Raw genomic sequence first — 16,758 nt, 5'->3', positions numbered from 1 at the left:
TATGTCAAGCGGCTGAGTCTTCGCGTTCGTTGACGCCGAGCAAGGACATGCCATCGGAAGGGAGGAGGGTGGAGAGTCGACGCGAAGAGATAATGCAACGTTAGCGTATCCGCCTGAGCGGAGAGAGATAAGAGCGGGGGATGCCACACCAAGCCCCATAATTAATCTGGGGTACATGTCCGCGCCCTGATACTGGGGAAGCTTTCCTATCTCACCCGGCCCCTGGCTGGTTGCGAACAGGGCTCGTCGGACTTATCTTGTCGACAGGCGCGTTCAAGGCAACTCTGCAGCAAGTGACATGACGCTAAGGGGTACGTTGGAAAGTAGGGAGCGATATCTTGGCATTTGACAAGGACTCAGTCGTTGGCCTCCAGGCTGGGTTGAAGCTGACATGGCCCGTGGCAAGTTTAAAGAGAGAATGCCTCGCAACCAAGTGGCCTGTTCACCGAATAATCAGACATCATCTCATTTTTGTACATGAATGTTCGTCCAATATTGCCTCGAATGCATCTTTGATATCACAACTACCACATTACCAACATGGCTTTGGATCACGACAAGTCCCCCTTTTCGAAGGAGGCCATCTCTTCTGACGACAATGCCAACGATGAGAAAGTTCAAGACTTCGGCCGACTCGAAAGCCATACCCAGGGAGAATCACAGTTTGTAGGACAGGGAGGCACAAAAAGAAATGTCAAGTCACGACATGCTCAGATGATTGCCATCGGTGGCAGTATCGGAACTGGTCTTTTTGTCGGTTCTGGCCAAGTCCTTGCGGCAGGAGGCCCCTTGTTCCTCTTCCTGGCGTATGCTTTAACATCTATCCTGGTGTATGGAGTTGCCACGGCGGTCATGGAAGTTGGAACATACCTCCCTGTTACCGGCAGCTCAATGTCCTACTACTGCAACCGTTACGCCTCACGATCTCTCGGATTTGCTCTCGGCTGGCTTTACTTCTACTCCTTCGGAATCATCCTCGCATACGAAATCACGGTCGGATCAATTATTATAAACTACTGGTCGAATAACGTTCCTAACGCTGTGTGGCTCACGCTCTTGTTGATTGTCATCGTTGGACTCAACTTTTCCCCGGTGGCCGTGTATGCGGAGACCGAATTCTGGTTTGCCAGCCTGAAAATCATCCTCTTCATTGGCCTGTTGCTTTTATCAGTGGTTCTGATTCTCGGAGGAGGCCCCAGCGGCCAGCGTCTGGGATTCTACTACTGGGTTGATCCGGGAGCAACGAAAGAATACATCATCACGGGCTCTGGTGGCCGTTTCACCGCGTTCCTCTATGGATGGGTGTTTTCCGGGTTCTCTTTCTACTTCAGCCCAGAGCTCATCATCATTACCGGCGGAGAGATGCAGAACCCTCGGAAGAATCTTCCTATTGCGAGCCGGAGGTTCTTCTACCGACTTATCATTTTCTACCTCCTGGGGTCCCTAGCAATTGGTGCTATTTGCAACTCCAACTCCGAGGGCCTGACGTCAGGAGCCGGCAACGCAGACGCATCGCCTTGGGTTATTGCTATCAGGAATGCAGGAATCAACGGGCTCCCCTCCGTTGTGAACGCAGGAATTCTGACCAGCGCATGGTCTGCTGGTAACTCCTACCTCTACATGGCGAGTCGGTCTTTGTACTCGCTTGCTGTTGCAGGCAACGCCCCGAAGATTTTCGCTCGCTGCAACAGCTACGGACTCCCCATCTACGCTGTCATTGCGGCTAGTTGCTTCACCCTGCTGGCATACCTGAGCGTTTCTTCAGATGCCGGAGTCGTGTTCAATTGGTTCGTCAGTCTGACAAACACTGCTGGCTATACATCTTGGATTTTCTGTGGTCTCATCTTCCTTCGCTTCCGCAAGGCTTGCAATGTCCAAGGCATCAAGGTTCCTTACCAGTCATGGTGCCAGCCGTACGGCGCGTACATCTCCATGGCCTGCTTCACTTTCCTGCTCTTGGCCAATGGCTTCACAGTCTTCTACCCTGGCAGATTCTCGGCATCCAGCTTTTTGACGGCTTACATTGGCATTCCGCTCTTCATGGTCATCTACCTCGGCCACAAGCTTACCGTTGGCAAGAATGACCCGTGGCTGTATGCCCCCGAGACAGTTGATCTCACATCGGATCTTAGGGAGGTCGAGGCTGAAGCTGAGTGGTGGACCAACTTGGAGAAGGAAAAGGAAGAGAAGGCGGGTCCAGCCAACAAGGCTTGGCGCATGGTGTCAGCGATTTGGGGATGAGTCAAGCACTCAGAGGGAGGACATTCCAATGTCACGGGCAAGTTTAGCGTCGCTACCCAGATCAATACACGTTTATCTAGCTGCTGCCCAAGATCAACCAAGCTGCGTCTCATGTGCAAGGGGAATCTCTTAGGTAGAGACCTCGAATTCCAGCTCGGTTTTGTCAGGAATTGCATGCATTGTGACTGAACGCATGACACTGTTGTGCCTATTCTGTAACTTGCCAATTGACTCGATAACCGCGGTCTAATTTGGAACGTATCCGAAGGATGGTGGTCAGCCAGCTACATGCCAGCGCCTGTAGTGCGCATGCTCACCTGACGAATCATGGGCGATCTTCCGGGACTAAATCCCTATCATGGAGAAGGTGTGCAACTCTGGCACCCCAGTGATGTTCCGGCAAAGTTTAAGATAGGTGATACTTGTTATCTTTCTATCAGTGGTGGAATTGATGAGGCATTTCAAAGGGGAAAGCCATCCCTTCACGCTAGGATGGGTTGGTGGGCAATGCGGGGGAGGGTCCAGATCGGCGACCATTCTTATCGCCGCCTGCTAATTCTAGAGATGGAAAGTTATCCCCTCGACCTAAGTCGCCTCCCGCGATAGGCCCCACTCGATCGATCAGCTGTTTGTATGCCATGGATGCATCAGGATACTGCGATGGGAAAGTTGTGCAGAGACCTTCTCAGCAGCAGAATTTCTGACATGATCTTGGTGACTACATCTTGGTGCGTGAACATGTCGTTGAACAGCTATTTAGACAAGTCCTGAACTTCAATCACGCAGCCAACAATCGTTTACTTGCTAAACTGTCTTACAACTCCAATTGAGTCTGTCTCTTACAGTCTCTAGACCCCGACATCTTCCCCATATCTTTTACACAGTCGCAGACATGGGTTCCATTCCGACACCAATCAAGAAGACCTTTGATGTCCTCATCATCGGCTCTGGTCTCTCCGGCCTTGCAAGTCTCCACCATATCCGCAAGCAGATGCCCGATTGCCGTGTCCAAGTTCTCGATAACGGCGCGGACGTCGGCGGCACCTGGTTCTGGAACCGGTATCCCGGATGCCGCTTTGACTGCGAGTCCGTGTCTTACGGGTACTCTTTTGACAAGGAGCTTTTGCAGGAGTGGCACTGGAAGGAGGCCTTCTCTCCCCAACCCGAGACGCACAAGTACATCCGTCGCTTCGCCGAGAAGAACGACTTGTACAGCCACATCCAATTCAACACAACTATCAAGTCCGCACGCTGGAGTGACAGCGATCGTACATGGACATTTGTCGACCAGGATGGAAATCAATATGTCACCACCTTTTTCTTGAGCTGCATCGGCTTCCTCTCCACGCCATCGCTTCCTGCTATTCCCGGCATTGAGAACTTCAAAGGCCAGTCTTTCCACACTTCTAGGTGGCCAGAGGACCTAAGCTTGAGCCGCGACTTTGCTGGCAAGCGCGTCGGTGTCATTGGTACTGGCGCAACGGGTATCCAGACCATCACCGCCCTTTCGAAGGAGCCCAGCATCAAGTCTCTCAACGTGTTCCAGCGCTCGGCGACCTGGACCGTGCCTCTTCGCAACTATGAAATCTCCGAAGAGAAGATGGAAGAGTTGAAGAACAGCTACGACGATATCTTCAAGATCTGCCGCTCTACTCCTTCTGGCTTCATGCATATGGCTGATACCCGCAAGACTATGGAGGTCTCAGACGAGGAGCGTCTGGCTCTTTGGGAGAAGCTTTACAACGAGCCAGGCTTTGGCAAGTGGCAGGGCGTGTTTAGCGATGCCTATACGGACCGTCAAGCCAACGAGATGTACTCCAAGTTCATCGCCGACAAGATCCGTCAAAGAGTCAACGATCCCGAGGTTGCAGAGAGCCTGATACCCAAGACCTACGGTTTTGGGACTAAGAGAGTGCCCCTCGAGAGTGGTTACTTCGAGGCCTTTAACCAAGACAACGTTCATCTTGTCGACTTGAAGAAGACACCAGTCGCCGAAGTTACCTCAAAGGGCATCGTGACATCGGATGGCAAAGAGCATGAGCTTGATATTCTCATTTATGCGACCGGATTTGACGCCATCACTGGCTCTTTCAGTGCGATTGATTGGCAAGGCAAGGACGGTCGTCCATTGATCGCACCTAGCGGAACACCCAAAGGCGATAAGGCTGTCTGGGTTGACAATAGGCCCTATACCTATCTTGGTATGACGGTCCCTTCCATGCCTAACATGTTCATGGTTCTCGGCCCGCATCAGCCGTTCGGTAACGCTACGCGAAATATCGAGCATGCCGTGCAGGTAGTTGTGGATCTCTTGAAGTACTGCAGAGAGAAAGGTTACACGTATGCTGAGGCTACGGAAGAGGCCGCAGATGGATGGACGGAGCACGTCTTTGAATGCAGCAAGGGCTCTTTGGTCAATGAGGTTGACAGTTGGATGACCGGTGTCAACACCAACATTAGGGGCAAGCAGGTTCGAAGCGTGGTGAGATACGGCGGTTCAGCACAAGAGTTCCAGAGAAGATGCAGGGAAGTTAAAGAAGCTGGTTATAAGGGTTTAGTCTTGGCTTAGAATTGATATAGCGCCAACTATTTCATTATGTTCATCTTCATTCACATTGCCACTCGTACAGCCTTCAAATCCTGAAGCGATGACATGATCTTACCCAAATCTCGCCAATTTTGTCTTTTTGATACCGCTTTTGTAACGACCATACACAAGTTGACTGGATGACCACTTGTGTAGTCGTTGGGAAAGAACATCACCCCTGGTTGATAATGATGAGTCGAGGTGTGGCATCGAATGCATCGCCTAGATCTGCTTCTTTGACACGCCAAGGGAGTGACCTATCCGTTTCGACCTCGCCCTGAATGCGCCTCCTCGGGTTTGGATTCTTGTTACCCGCGGAAGAAATGTCATCTCTCCGATTTCGGCCTCCATTGCATTTATGACGGCTGTCACTTTCCAGTGTGGCACAACCTCTCCAATAGGTGATAAGGTGCATCGATTTGCTGGCTGATCCTTATCACATTCGCCTCAAGGTCTCTATCATGACCCAACCCCGCAACGATGCAAAAGAGAGCCCCGCTTCCGGGTGTCATACTTGTCCTGCTGATAAGCATGGTTGACGCGTGACAACGCGGGTAGGGCGGGATGGCCGTAGGCGACCCCGCGCAAGACGCAGCGGGCGGGGATCTAAAACCGAATGTGGGGGCGAGCGACTCTTCATTTCAATCAGGAAAGTCCTTCCACGGAGGGGCAGTAAGTCAATGGAAAGCTACTCCAAGTGGCTTTCTAGATGTAGAAAGAAATCCAGGGCAAGTTCACGATGCCAGAGTATTTAATTGTAGATAGAGTGTTATACGCAACACGACATGTTCGTAGCATGTGTCTCCATCTGAATCTTTGACTGTGCCATCAACCTGAAAGCTACCGCATCAATACCTACGTCTCGGTACTCCGCACATTTGTCTTCTCATTCTCTCCAAAACCTTGAATACGAAATGGACGTTCCTGGCTTCGCCTTGGTTACGGGAGCTGCCTCCGGCATTGGGAGAGCATGCGCTAACGCCTTTGCCCAAGAAGGATCCGCTGGCGTCGCGCTTCTTGATCTCAATGCTGACGCACTGGCTACTGTCAAGGCTGAAATTGAGGAGCAAGTCAGCAAGAAGCAACAAACCGGAGCAAACGGCAGCGCAAAGCCAATTCAGATTCTTACATATCCTGTCAACGTCGCCGACGAAGCGGAAATCACCCGCGTTGTCAACGATGCAGCTGCCAAATTTGGCAGACTAGATTACGTCGTCAACGCCGCTGGTATTGCGATCAAGCATGCTGGTGGTGCTGCATTCGCCAAAACAGAGGACTGGCAGCGAGTTCTTGACGTGAATATCAACGGCACATTTTACGTCCTTCGAGCAGCCGCGCAGATTATGCTTAAGCAAGAGCCAATTCTTTCTACTATCGATGGCAGACCCCTCCAGCGTGGCTCTATTGTCAACTTTGGGTCTATTCAGGGTGTGGTTGGCATTACTCTGTCGACTGCGTACACGACAACAAAGCATGCAGTCATTGGCCTTACCCGCACTGCGTCTGAAGATTACGCTAAAGATGGCCTGCGTATCAATGCCATTTGCCCTGGATACACGGAAACTCCCATGACAACAAAGAACCCTGAGGTATTGAAGGCTATGGAGGAGAGAGTGGCTAGTGCGGTGCCGATGCAGAGGATGGGCCACGCAAAGGAGATCGCGGACGGAGTCTTGTATCTTGCCGGAGGTCGGAGTTCCTTTGTTACCGGGTCTGCGTTGATGGTTGATGGAGGCTACACATCGAGGTAGTGTTCGTTTCACATCCTTGGAAGGGATGGAACGCTGCGCTCGGGTCTTGAGGTTTCTGTGTTATACAACTTCCCGAATAATACCTTCTATGCTTTTCAATTGGGTTTCTTCCCTGTTGAATTCTTGCCGATTGCCGGTTGAACACTGCTTTCGGAGCATGTCGACATCCGCATTTGTGGACGCCATCGTTGACATTCGACCAGGAAAGTTCAGTGATGAGATGTGAGTCGCCATGACTCACCACAGAGCTCGCTACCAGCCGAACAAGGCTCTAGTCAAACCCAAAATCTCATATCTACTCCAGCTTTCGGATTAACCAACGTTGAATCGTGCGGGTTTCAAGTCAAACCCGATCATTCTCAAGCATGTTCATTTACACAGGCTCGCAACTTCAGAGGTCCGAACCGTAGTTGAGTTTTCGGCATGTGGCGCCACCTTCCGATGCTTGTCGCTGAGCTTAAAACTTACGTTTTGACGGGAGATGTCCAAAAAACATACCTACGCCCGATAATACTTGATATGATTCGTCAGTAGGAGATGATGGCATTGACGTGCCCAGGGCCGGTAGAGGCCCCACATCTTACCGAGATGCATCGAGTTCGAATTCCATTGCCCCTAGATTGAAGTCATGAAGCCGAGGTTCAGGCAGCATATAAGTGTTGGGCAATTTGATTCACAATAAGAAAATAAGTAGATAATCATTGTTCCCATTAAGCCAATCGAAATTAAACAGTCATGGTACGAGTTGCGATTGCCGGAGGTTCTGGAGGCCTAGGCCGTGTGATCACGAAGGCCGTTGCTCGAACTGGGAAACACGACGTGTTCGTACTTTCACGGAGAGTAAGTCCATGAAGGCTTTTATCGTGAATATGCATTAACATTGTCACACAGTCTCTGAGCATCTCCGAGCAGACCATTGGTGTTGGGTGCTTGACAGTTGACTATAGCAACGTTTCTCAGATCACCGGTCTCCTGGAAAGCAACAACATCGAGGTTATCATATCGGCCATTGGGATTGTGTTCGAAGACTCGTATCGTGCGCAAATGAACCTTATTGAAGGAGCTTCTCGTTCGACAACTGTCCGGCGATTTGCACCCAGCGAGTTCGCCCTTGATTACGTTCAAGGCGTAGCCCAGCATGTGTTATTCGACCCCGAACAGGAGTATCTAATGACTAACTTCCGTACCAGAGGTTATCCTTTTCCCGTCCCCGGATCTCAGATGTACAAAGCTGCCGAGTACAAAGTGGAGACCCTCCAAAAGTTGAAGTCCACCCAGATGGAGTATACTAGATTTATATCCGGATTCCTGATGGACTACTATGGATATCCCGCTGTACCCTGCCCCGTACTTCCATTAGCAGTTGTGCTAGACGTGGAAAATTGCCAAGCAGCAATTCCGACCGACGGCAACTCGCCGGTGACGCTCACCCATTCAGAGACGATCGGCAGGTTCGTGGCAGCGAGTCTCGACATGCCTTGCTGGCCCAAGAAAGCGTTGATTATTGGAGATACTCTGACTTGGAACCAAGCTTTGGAAATCGCGGAGGAGGCTCGCGGTACGATGATCCCGTCTTACAGCAGTTGCAAAGTCTGACGCAGGATCATAACAGGCAAAACGTTCGACGTCAAGATCGAGTCTCTCTACGACCTCAAAAAGGGTGTCATAACGGAGCTCCCCGGGAACAAGCGGCGATACATGGCCTTCCCAAAGGGGATCTTGGAAGCGGTGCTGTGTGTGTGGAACATCGGCTTCGTTCAGGGCTTCTATGACTTGGAGGAGGGACTGGTCATTCCTGACAACATGCTGAACCAAGTGTTCCCGGACGTCCCGGTGCTAGGCTTCAAAGAGTTCATGGAAAGATGCTGGAAATAGTGAATGAACCTAGCTTATGAGAAAAAAAACATTCAGCTATGTCGTTGCAGATTGCTCCCGCTCATACCGACGACATGGCCTGCGCGACGTTCTGGGGAGTTAACATCAGCTAGAAGCTCTTCCCTGTTGGCTCACTAAGCAGCATATCGGTGTTTCATCACCACTGAACGCACATTAACTTTCCGACAAATATCCCACTTCAATTCAGGCAAAAGTCTTAGCTGTTTTCGGGGATGGTTCGTAACTTTACCCGAGTCCACGTCCGCGGGGGTGGATCTCGGCCGACATCGTGGTCCTCGCCAATTTCCCCCCATCTGCCCCTCATCTCGAATCATTCGTTCGGCAGCTGCGGGGCATCACAAACGCCGCCGGTGGGCACTGCGGCTTTCGCGACATCCGAGTGGTCAATTCTGCGCAGCAAGTGTCATATGCCGCTGTTCGTGGCATCGCTTTTATCCTGCGATCTCCATCCATCGAGCCATGGCAACAGGAGCAACTCCGCACGCGGGACGCAGGCGCATGGTAGTACAAAACCGAGAAACCTTTGACGTACCGTCGATTACCCCTCACGGATTGCTCTGTTCAACCGCCAACATTCTTCGTCAACGACTATTTGGCGACATCTTCACTGGTCGCTGAATTCAAGAATCAACCCCCTCCAAGAACGTCAAAATGCCCTTTCCAAAGACAGAGGGAAAGTTGGTTTACGCCTACGATGCTGAAAAGGTTTGGGTCGAACCATGGGGTCCCAACGCATTCCGAGTTCGAGCCACCAAAGCCCGTGAGATGCCTACGGAGGACTGGGCTCTGCTGAAACCAGAAGATACCGATGTCAAGATTACCTTCGATGAGCAGGGTGGCACCATCACCAACGGCAAGATCAAGGCAACCATCACAACAGGTGGAAAGCTTTTAATGTGGAATGCCAAAGGGGAACTGATTCTCGAGGAGTACTCAAGGCATCGTCGGGATGTTTTGGACCCCAAGTGCAGTGCCCTTGATGTCGAGGCTCGCGAGTTCATGGCGATTGTTAACAGCAATGACTATCACCTGACCGCCAGATTTGAGAGCGTCGACCCGGACGAGAAGATCTATGGAATGGGTCAGTATCAACAGAGTTTCTTCGACATTAAGGGCCACGATCTGGAACTCGCCCACCGCAATTCCCAGGCTAGCATTCCGTTTGCATTGTCATCGCTCGGCTACGGATTTCTCTGGAACAACCCGTCTGTGGGAAGAGCTATTCTTGGACGAAACATCATGAGTTTCGAGGCCAAGTCCACAAGAGCTCTAGATTACTGGATCGTGGCCGAAGACTCACCTTCCAAAATCGTCGAGGCATACGCCGACGCCACCGGAAAGGTTCCAATGATGCCAGAGTATGGTCTAGGGTTTTGGCAATGCAAGTTGCGATATCAGACTCAAGAAGAGCTCCTTGAGGTTGCTCGAGAATACAGAAGACGCGAGCTACCGATTGACCTCATCGTGATCGACTACTTTCATTGGCCGAAGCAGGGCGAATGGAAGTTCGATCCAACATACTGGCCCGATCCCGACGCTATGATCAAGGAGCTGCAAGAGCTTAAGATTGAGCTCATGATTTCGATTTGGCCGACAGTCGACCATAAATCCGAGAACTGGGACGAGATGGTCGAGAAGGGATATCTCATCCAGTCTGATAGGGGCATTCGCATCGCCATGAACTTCCAAGGGGACACCACGCATTTCGATGCCACGAATCCAGAGGCGAGAGATTATGTCTGGAAGAAGGCCAAACAGAATTATTATGACAAGGGCATCCGTGTCTTCTGGTTGGATGAGGCCGAACCAGAGTACACCGTGTACGACTTTGATACCTACCGATATCATGCGGGATCCAATGTTTCCGTCGGCAATATCTATCCCGTCGAGTATGCGCGAGCATTCTACGAAGGAATGGAGGCAGAAGGTCAGCAGAACATCGTCAACTTGATCCGCTGCGCTTGGGCGGGAAGTCAAAAGTACGGTGCACTTGTCTGGAGTGGCGATATTGCTTCTTCGTGGAGCAGTCTGCGAAACCAGGTAGCAGCCGGCCTCCACATGGGTCTTTCCGGGATCCCTTGGTGGACCACGGATATTGGAGGCTTCCACGGTGGTGACCCTCGCGATGAGAAGTTCCGCGAACTGTTCGTTCGTTGGTTCCAATGGGGTGCTTTCTGCCCAGTGTTCAGACTTCATGGATGCCGCGAGCCAGAGCAGCCTCAGCATGGTACAACCGGAGGTGCTGAGTGCCACAGTGGTGCGCCGAATGAAGTATGGTCATATGGACCTGAAGTCTATGAGATCTGCAAGAAGTATATGTTCCTTCGCGAGGAGTTGAGAGACTATACAAGGACCTTGATGAAGCAAGCTCATGAGAAAGGAACGCCTGTCATGCGGACTCTGTTTTATGAGTTCCCGGATGATAAAGAAACTTGGAGCATTGGTCAGCAGTACATGTTCGGTGACAAGTACCTGATTTGTCCTGTATTGCACGCCGATAAGAGGAGTATCAAGGTTTACCTGCCCAAGATCGATGGCAAGTGGAAGTCGCTTCAGAAAGGCAAAGAAGACGCATACGAGGGTGGTCAGTGGATCGATGTCGACGCACCCTTGGATTGGATGCCGGTATTCAAGAGAGAGTAGAGACTACTTCCACTCATATCAATTCGTTGAAATCGAGGGAAATTGAAATTTGTCCATCGAGCTTCGCTTCTAAATGCATCAATTCAACATGCGATCAAACTTAAACCTGACGCTACAGAACGTACTCCCCAAATGCCTTGTGATGGCGGACACCTAGTACAGATGATTTGAGTTTTGATATCTGGGCTGGTAGTAGGTATAGACGACAAGAGGGACAATAATACGGACAGTAAGAGGAATCTAAATAGAGACGAGAAAGATATCGACAAAAGTACAGATGATAAGGATAATAGTAATAGCTATCGGAATAACACACTGCGCTCAATGTAAGTAGTTATCCGCCTAAATGGCTAAAAGTATCCGCCCGGATCGCAACACTCATTACTCATTACTACGATATCAAGTGAGACAGTTCTCAACAGTTCAAACATCGGCGATCGAATCAAAGGCAGGATGCGTGGAGTCAAACTCAATCAGCTCAAGTCGCCCGTATGAACGTTCGTTTTGTCTAGACTTTTGCACAAGAATACCACCCCAACACTCCTGGGAGTCTGTATATAACAGAAGACATTGTACTTCCATCCTACCCGGAGTCACAATCTCTGTAGGCCAAACAAAGTTCTCGAAATGTTTCTTCCCATCGTGACTTTGAGCCAGAGTCAACTGGGCATCCGGCCAGAACACCACAGTCTCGTGGTTCAGGCCGCAGTGGCAACCAGGTTGAATTGCATGATGGCACCGATAGGAATCGTCGTACATCGGAATTGCAATATTCGATTCAACCTGAGCTGTGTCTCCAAAAAGGCTGAACTGCAGTGTGCAATGTGGCTGGGTTGCCGTCGAATTTCCGCGCAAGAGTAGTCGATCTGGTAGATCTAGCATGACATTCATGAGCCTTCCCCGAAGTGGCAAACTGCAACTGGAGCTAATGATGTAGCGAGAATCGTTGTAAACTTTTGGGTAGTTCACTGCTAAAATTTCGGCATCGAAAGTACGCCAAAAAGATCCGCGAATCAGACTGTACGTGATCGGACGTTCAACAGATGCCAAACTCCAGGACGGCGCCTGTAGTTCGGTGCCAATTTTTGACATGGGCAAGAAAATAGTTTCATTCCCAGTGGAATTGATACCACCCCTACCAAAAAAGCGCCAAAGAAGTCCTGGGAGTATATCTACTTCCCAAACTCCGGCTAAGCATCGGTCTTCGCTACGATGCAGAATTTATATGGCCATGGCTAGGGTGGCCAGAAGCCGGTCCTTTTCGAAAGAGATTTTCGAAAGAGAGAGACATGGTAGTGAACTGCTCGACTATGGACGTGTACCAGTATTCGATCCGATGCGAGTCAGTCCACAGGTAGCATACTTCTAATTGCTGCCATATAGTAATGGCGTCTTGGAACGTCTTCGGCATGTCGTCCCATGGAACTCCATCCCTTCGCATGGCGACATTGCTTTTTGTTGTGACACATATCTGTTGCTTGCCCCATCGATGGCTTAAAGCGACGTATCGCTCATTCTCGTGGTTCGTTTCCGAGAGACGAAGGCAGCGTTTCGATTCGCCAAGATAAAGAACTCTGCGCGGAGGCGGCGTAACATCAGTAGCTCGGCAGGCCGTTCCTTTATGTCACTCGTTACAATATTCAATTCAAGAGGCGCCAAGATCAATGCATTGATGAGAGTTAAGACATTTCGACACTGGAAGAAGATGTCCGATCTACAAACTATCCGTCAACTTCGGCGGGCCAAAAAGCTCCAGGTTTGGTCGAATCAGACTGGGATTGTTTCCACCGGCTTTGACGTGATATGTATCTCGCTGAAAATCCGTCGGAAACTGTTGTTCTTGTGTGATAGCTAATCGCAGAATCGTAGCAAGTGGACATGTGATTAGACTAGAATCTCGATTATTGAATAGTCGATACTCCTCGTAGTTGAAGCTTTTTCCATTGACATCCAATGTCTGCAAATGCTGCATTCGTCGGGAACATGCCGGGAAAGCCGCGCACCCATTATTGTGTGCTTTTGCTATTCTTGAGCACTTGATGTTGTGTGCTTGCAAGACGACTGTTTCTCGATTGAGCTCAGTCGCATCTTATGTGCTTCGAAGGTGTGCTAGACCGGCTGACTGGCATCACTAGTAAATTCGTTTCGTGGAGGCGTGCGAAGTTCCCCGAAATCATGATTCGTCACATTATTTCCATTTTAACTGCGTACAAAAGAAGCTAGCCTAATTCGGGCTGCTCTTGATGATTCACGCGTCAAGCAAGACGCGTTTGGTAACTAGTTTTCTCAACCAGGACTGAGATGAAGCTTCCAACCGGCGTTCCTCATCCAAATAGGCTCTTACTTGAGCTTCCAAGTTTCCTTGATGAGGTCGGCAGCCTTTTCACCAATGCCGTAGGCCGGCATCTGCGTGTGGCCACCGTTGAGGGTCGGCATGATACTGCAATCAGCTACACGCAAGCCTTTGACTCCTTTCACAGTGAGGGTATGGTCCACAACAGCCTTCGGGTCGTCTGCCTTGCCCATTGCGCAAGTACCAGCAGCGTGGTAGCCTAGTTCGTGATCTTAGCAATCATTCAAGGATGTTAGGTAACTGGTGGAGAGCTCACAGGTGGTTGCGTTGTCTTTCACGTAAGGAATCCACTCCTCACGAGTCGTGTACTTGTGGTGTACAAGTTCGCTTGGCCAAGAACCCTTGACGATACCCTTGGTACCCTTGCCTTGCATGATGATCTCATTACCAAATCGGCACGCCTCAGCGAGGACCTCGACATCAAGAGGGTCGGCAAGGTAGTTGGTATCGACGACAGGGACCGCGGTGGCATCAGTGCTGCGAAGGGTCACAGTGCCCCGAGATTTGGGGGCAAAGAGCTCGGCGATCATGCTGAAGGCATGCTTGTTGTCGACAGGAAACTTATCAAACTGCTTGGGCCCACCGTAGCATTCGGTGGTGAAGAACTCAATGTTGGGTTGCTTCGGCGTGAGACCCATCGGGTCACGTCCCTCTTCGCGAGGGGCGTTCTTCCACAAGTCCGAATCGGCGAGACGGTCATCTAAGCGGGCGTACGCAAACGCACCAAAGGGAAAGGTCGACAGAAAGCCCGCCTTGTGGTCCTTCCAGAGAGCATATGTCTTCGCAAAGTTATCGCCGTGATAAACATGATGGTCGTTGGTCAGGCCCTCCTTTTCAGTCTCGTAGAACATGAAAACGATCTTGGTGCTCCTGTAAGCAGAAGGTTTGACACATATGTGAAGGAGGTAGACTCACAAGATGATCCATCAAATTCTTACCGACACCGGGCAAGTCAACCAAAGTCTGAATGCCGAACTTCTCCAGCTCAGACTTGGCACCAATGCCAGAGCGATTCAGGATATTGGGACTGCAGTAGGCACCGCCGCTCACAATGATCTCTTTGGTTGCTTTGATGTTGACGGGGGTTCCGTCGGGCTTGACTGCACGGACGCCAGTAGCCTTGAGCTCCCCGTTGACGTTCTCGATGATAACCTTGTCAACGTGCGTTTGAGTCATGAGATGCAGATTATCCCTCGTGTTGGCGTTTGTAACGAAGTTGGCTGCAGTCGTGCGAGTTCCCTTGTACACTGTTCTAGGCGCATGGCCACATCCATGAGGGTTGTTTCCATGGGTGAACATGTCGTGATCAAGTGGGAGTCCCTTGTCAACCATGGAGTCCATGATAAGGTTGGAGATGGGAGCGAGATCGTGCGGCTCGATGTCGAGGTGGCCTTCGGTGCCATGGTCGGAAGACGCCTTGAACCAATCCTTTCCGTGGAAGTTCTCGGCCTGCGCAAATTGCATGTTAGACATGCGAACGACTAATGAGGAGAGCGGAGCAATCAAAGGGTCTCGGATTTACATGCCTTGCGGATATACTTGAAAAAGTCTTCGCCACTCCAGCCCTCAGCGCCCCAGTCATCGTAGTCCTGCTTGGCGCCTCGAATGCATAGAGTACCATTGCATCCTGAGCATCCACCGAGAAACTTGCCCCGACTTAGCTTCACTTGTCTGTTATTAACAGCAGCCTTGGGTTCGCTGATGACGTTCCAGTCGGTCTCCTTGTCGAAAAGTTGGGACCAACTAGAATGCGAAGCAGAGCTTGTGAGCATTGAACGATAAAGTGAGTTGCAATTCCAGTTCTTTGACTCACCCCCCTGTCATATGAACATTCTCCAAGTCCTTGTTGTGTTCGCCAGCCTCAATGACAAGAACGCTGGTGTTGGGGTTCTCGGCAAGTCGGCTAGCTACAACGCAACCAGAAGTGCCGCCACTAGAAAACAGAGACAGCCAGGTCAGTTTCCGAGGAGCCCCCAAAATTTGTGTTCTGTCCAAGTGCCAAGGACCTACCCGCAAATGACGAAGTCGTAAACGAGATCTTGAGGAATAGAACCCATGTTGAAAGTTCAGGACTAAAGTCGGGATGATTTCGAGAGAATTGGCGAGAAAGCTTAGACAATGACGAGAAAAATGACCGATGCACCCCTTCGAGTGGCTAGGTCGCGGATTCTTGTATGCACCCTCTCACGCAATGTCTTAGACCCGCGTCCGATTCTCGCTTTCTCCTCTCGCACGTATCGACCTCAACCCCCCCCTCATCTGACATGCACCAACCTACTATCTACCCCTTGAGTATGCTGAGCTTGCCCTCATACGACTGGGGAAAGCTGCGCCGTTGCCAAGTGATGGCCATCTTCTCCAAAAGGAAACTGAACCGCTTCAATGGCCGGTGGTTTCGGTGGTAATGGTCGCAACCTGCAGGGTCTGACAGAACCATCTCCACCACGGCTGGGCCGATGTCTGGGGTCCCCGCACACGCAAAACAGCTTTAACCACTGTTGGTGCTAGGATTGCGTGTGTCTTCAGCGACCGTCGTGCATGAGAGCACCCACAGAAGTAATACAGCAACCGGAAGCAACTCCGGGGTCGATCCTCTGAAGAACATGCACGAACTAAGCCCATTGTGAATATCTCAAGACCTTTTGTACAGCCCCAACGACGCTTCGACATGGAAACTGTCCGGCTCTATGCCGGGTTTCGCTGGGCGACAAACTACCGACCGACGATCATCATTAGTGAGACTTCATGAACCAATGGGAATGCTGGTTGCAAGGCATCGCAGGATGCAACTTCTAGGGCAGTCAAAATCTCTCACATTCACAGCCCAGAATGCGACAGTTACAGAAGTTGCCCCTGGCCCAGAACGAAACGAAGGCAAAAAAGGGATCGGGAGGCTCTGAATATGATCCTTCTCAGGCGTGTTTGAAAGGTTCTTCGTCGTACGAAGGCTTGCCTCCTTCCTCTTTCAGTAGGGATGAGGCGTACCAAGCTTCCTCAAGACCGTTCAGGTTGCATCCTGCCATCGAATGCTCCGATACTGCAGGTCATGATCATAATCCGTAATTGGCATCGAACCATTAGGGTGAATAAATGCAACATCGTCGTTCTAGAAGACCCTTGATATTCTGCAGCAGTTTTCTTGGTGATATTTCAGCGTTCTCGCAACATGAAAGTGAACGCGAGCAACTCGCACAGAAATGCACCCAAGAGTCGTGCTTTTTGAGTTGTGGAGACAAGTTGACCATTGGAGCCCGAGAACTTCCATCAAGGTCTGGGGTGCCTTTCTC

General features: G+C 50.7%; 5 protein-coding genes across 5 annotated transcripts; 4 read left to right on the top strand and 1 right to left on the bottom strand.

Annotated features, from left to right (window-relative positions):
- Nucleotides 1–540: 540 nt before the first annotated feature.
- put4-0-0 (putative proline-specific permease put4) lies at nucleotides 541–2,241 on the top strand (the record flags this gene model as incomplete). The annotated part of the gene is made up of 1 exon (XM_036640895.1): nucleotides 541–2,241. One exon carries the CDS (start codon nucleotides 541–543, stop codon nucleotides 2,239–2,241), a length of 1,701 nt encoding a protein of 566 aa, XP_036493667.1.
- Nucleotides 2,242–3,133: 892 nt separating this feature from the next.
- otemo-0 (2-oxo-Delta(3)-4,5,5-trimethylcyclopentenylacetyl-CoA monooxygenase) lies at nucleotides 3,134–4,810 on the top strand (the record flags this gene model as incomplete). Its single annotated transcript, XM_036640894.1, has 1 exon — nucleotides 3,134–4,810. The coding sequence occupies one exon, from the start codon at nucleotides 3,134–3,136 to the stop codon at nucleotides 4,808–4,810; it is 1,677 nt and encodes a 558-aa protein (XP_036493666.1).
- Nucleotides 4,811–5,742: 932 nt separating this feature from the next.
- fabG-16 (3-oxoacyl-[acyl-carrier-protein] reductase FabG) lies at nucleotides 5,743–6,579 on the top strand (the record flags this gene model as incomplete). The annotated part of the gene is made up of 1 exon (XM_036640893.1): nucleotides 5,743–6,579. One exon carries the CDS (start codon nucleotides 5,743–5,745, stop codon nucleotides 6,577–6,579), a length of 837 nt encoding a protein of 278 aa, XP_036492914.1.
- Nucleotides 6,580–9,126: 2,547 nt separating this feature from the next.
- On the top strand, nucleotides 9,127–11,118 carry CGCS363_v009043 (putative family 31 glucosidase ORF2; the record flags this gene model as incomplete). Its single annotated transcript, XM_036640892.1, has 1 exon — nucleotides 9,127–11,118. The coding sequence occupies one exon, from the start codon at nucleotides 9,127–9,129 to the stop codon at nucleotides 11,116–11,118; it is 1,992 nt and encodes a 663-aa protein (XP_036493670.1).
- Nucleotides 11,119–13,458: 2,340 nt separating this feature from the next.
- On the bottom strand, nucleotides 13,459–15,528 carry SDH-4 (L-sorbose 1-dehydrogenase; the record flags this gene model as incomplete). The annotated part of the gene is made up of 6 exons (XM_036640891.1): nucleotides 13,459–13,670; nucleotides 13,728–14,331; nucleotides 14,387–14,952; nucleotides 14,994–15,214; nucleotides 15,285–15,404; nucleotides 15,482–15,528. 6 exons carry the CDS (start codon nucleotides 15,526–15,528, stop codon nucleotides 13,459–13,461), a joined length of 1,770 nt encoding a protein of 589 aa, XP_036492754.1.
- Between the last annotated feature and the right edge of the window lie 1,230 nt (nucleotides 15,529–16,758).

The sequence above is a fragment of the Colletotrichum siamense genome, assembly GCF_013390195.1.
Source record: "Colletotrichum siamense strain Cg363 chromosome Unknown KSG_Cg363_contig06, whole genome shotgun sequence".
NCBI lineage: Eukaryota > Fungi > Ascomycota > Sordariomycetes > Glomerellales > Glomerellaceae > Colletotrichum > Colletotrichum siamense.
This window is presented reverse-complemented; position numbering and strand designations above follow the sequence as displayed.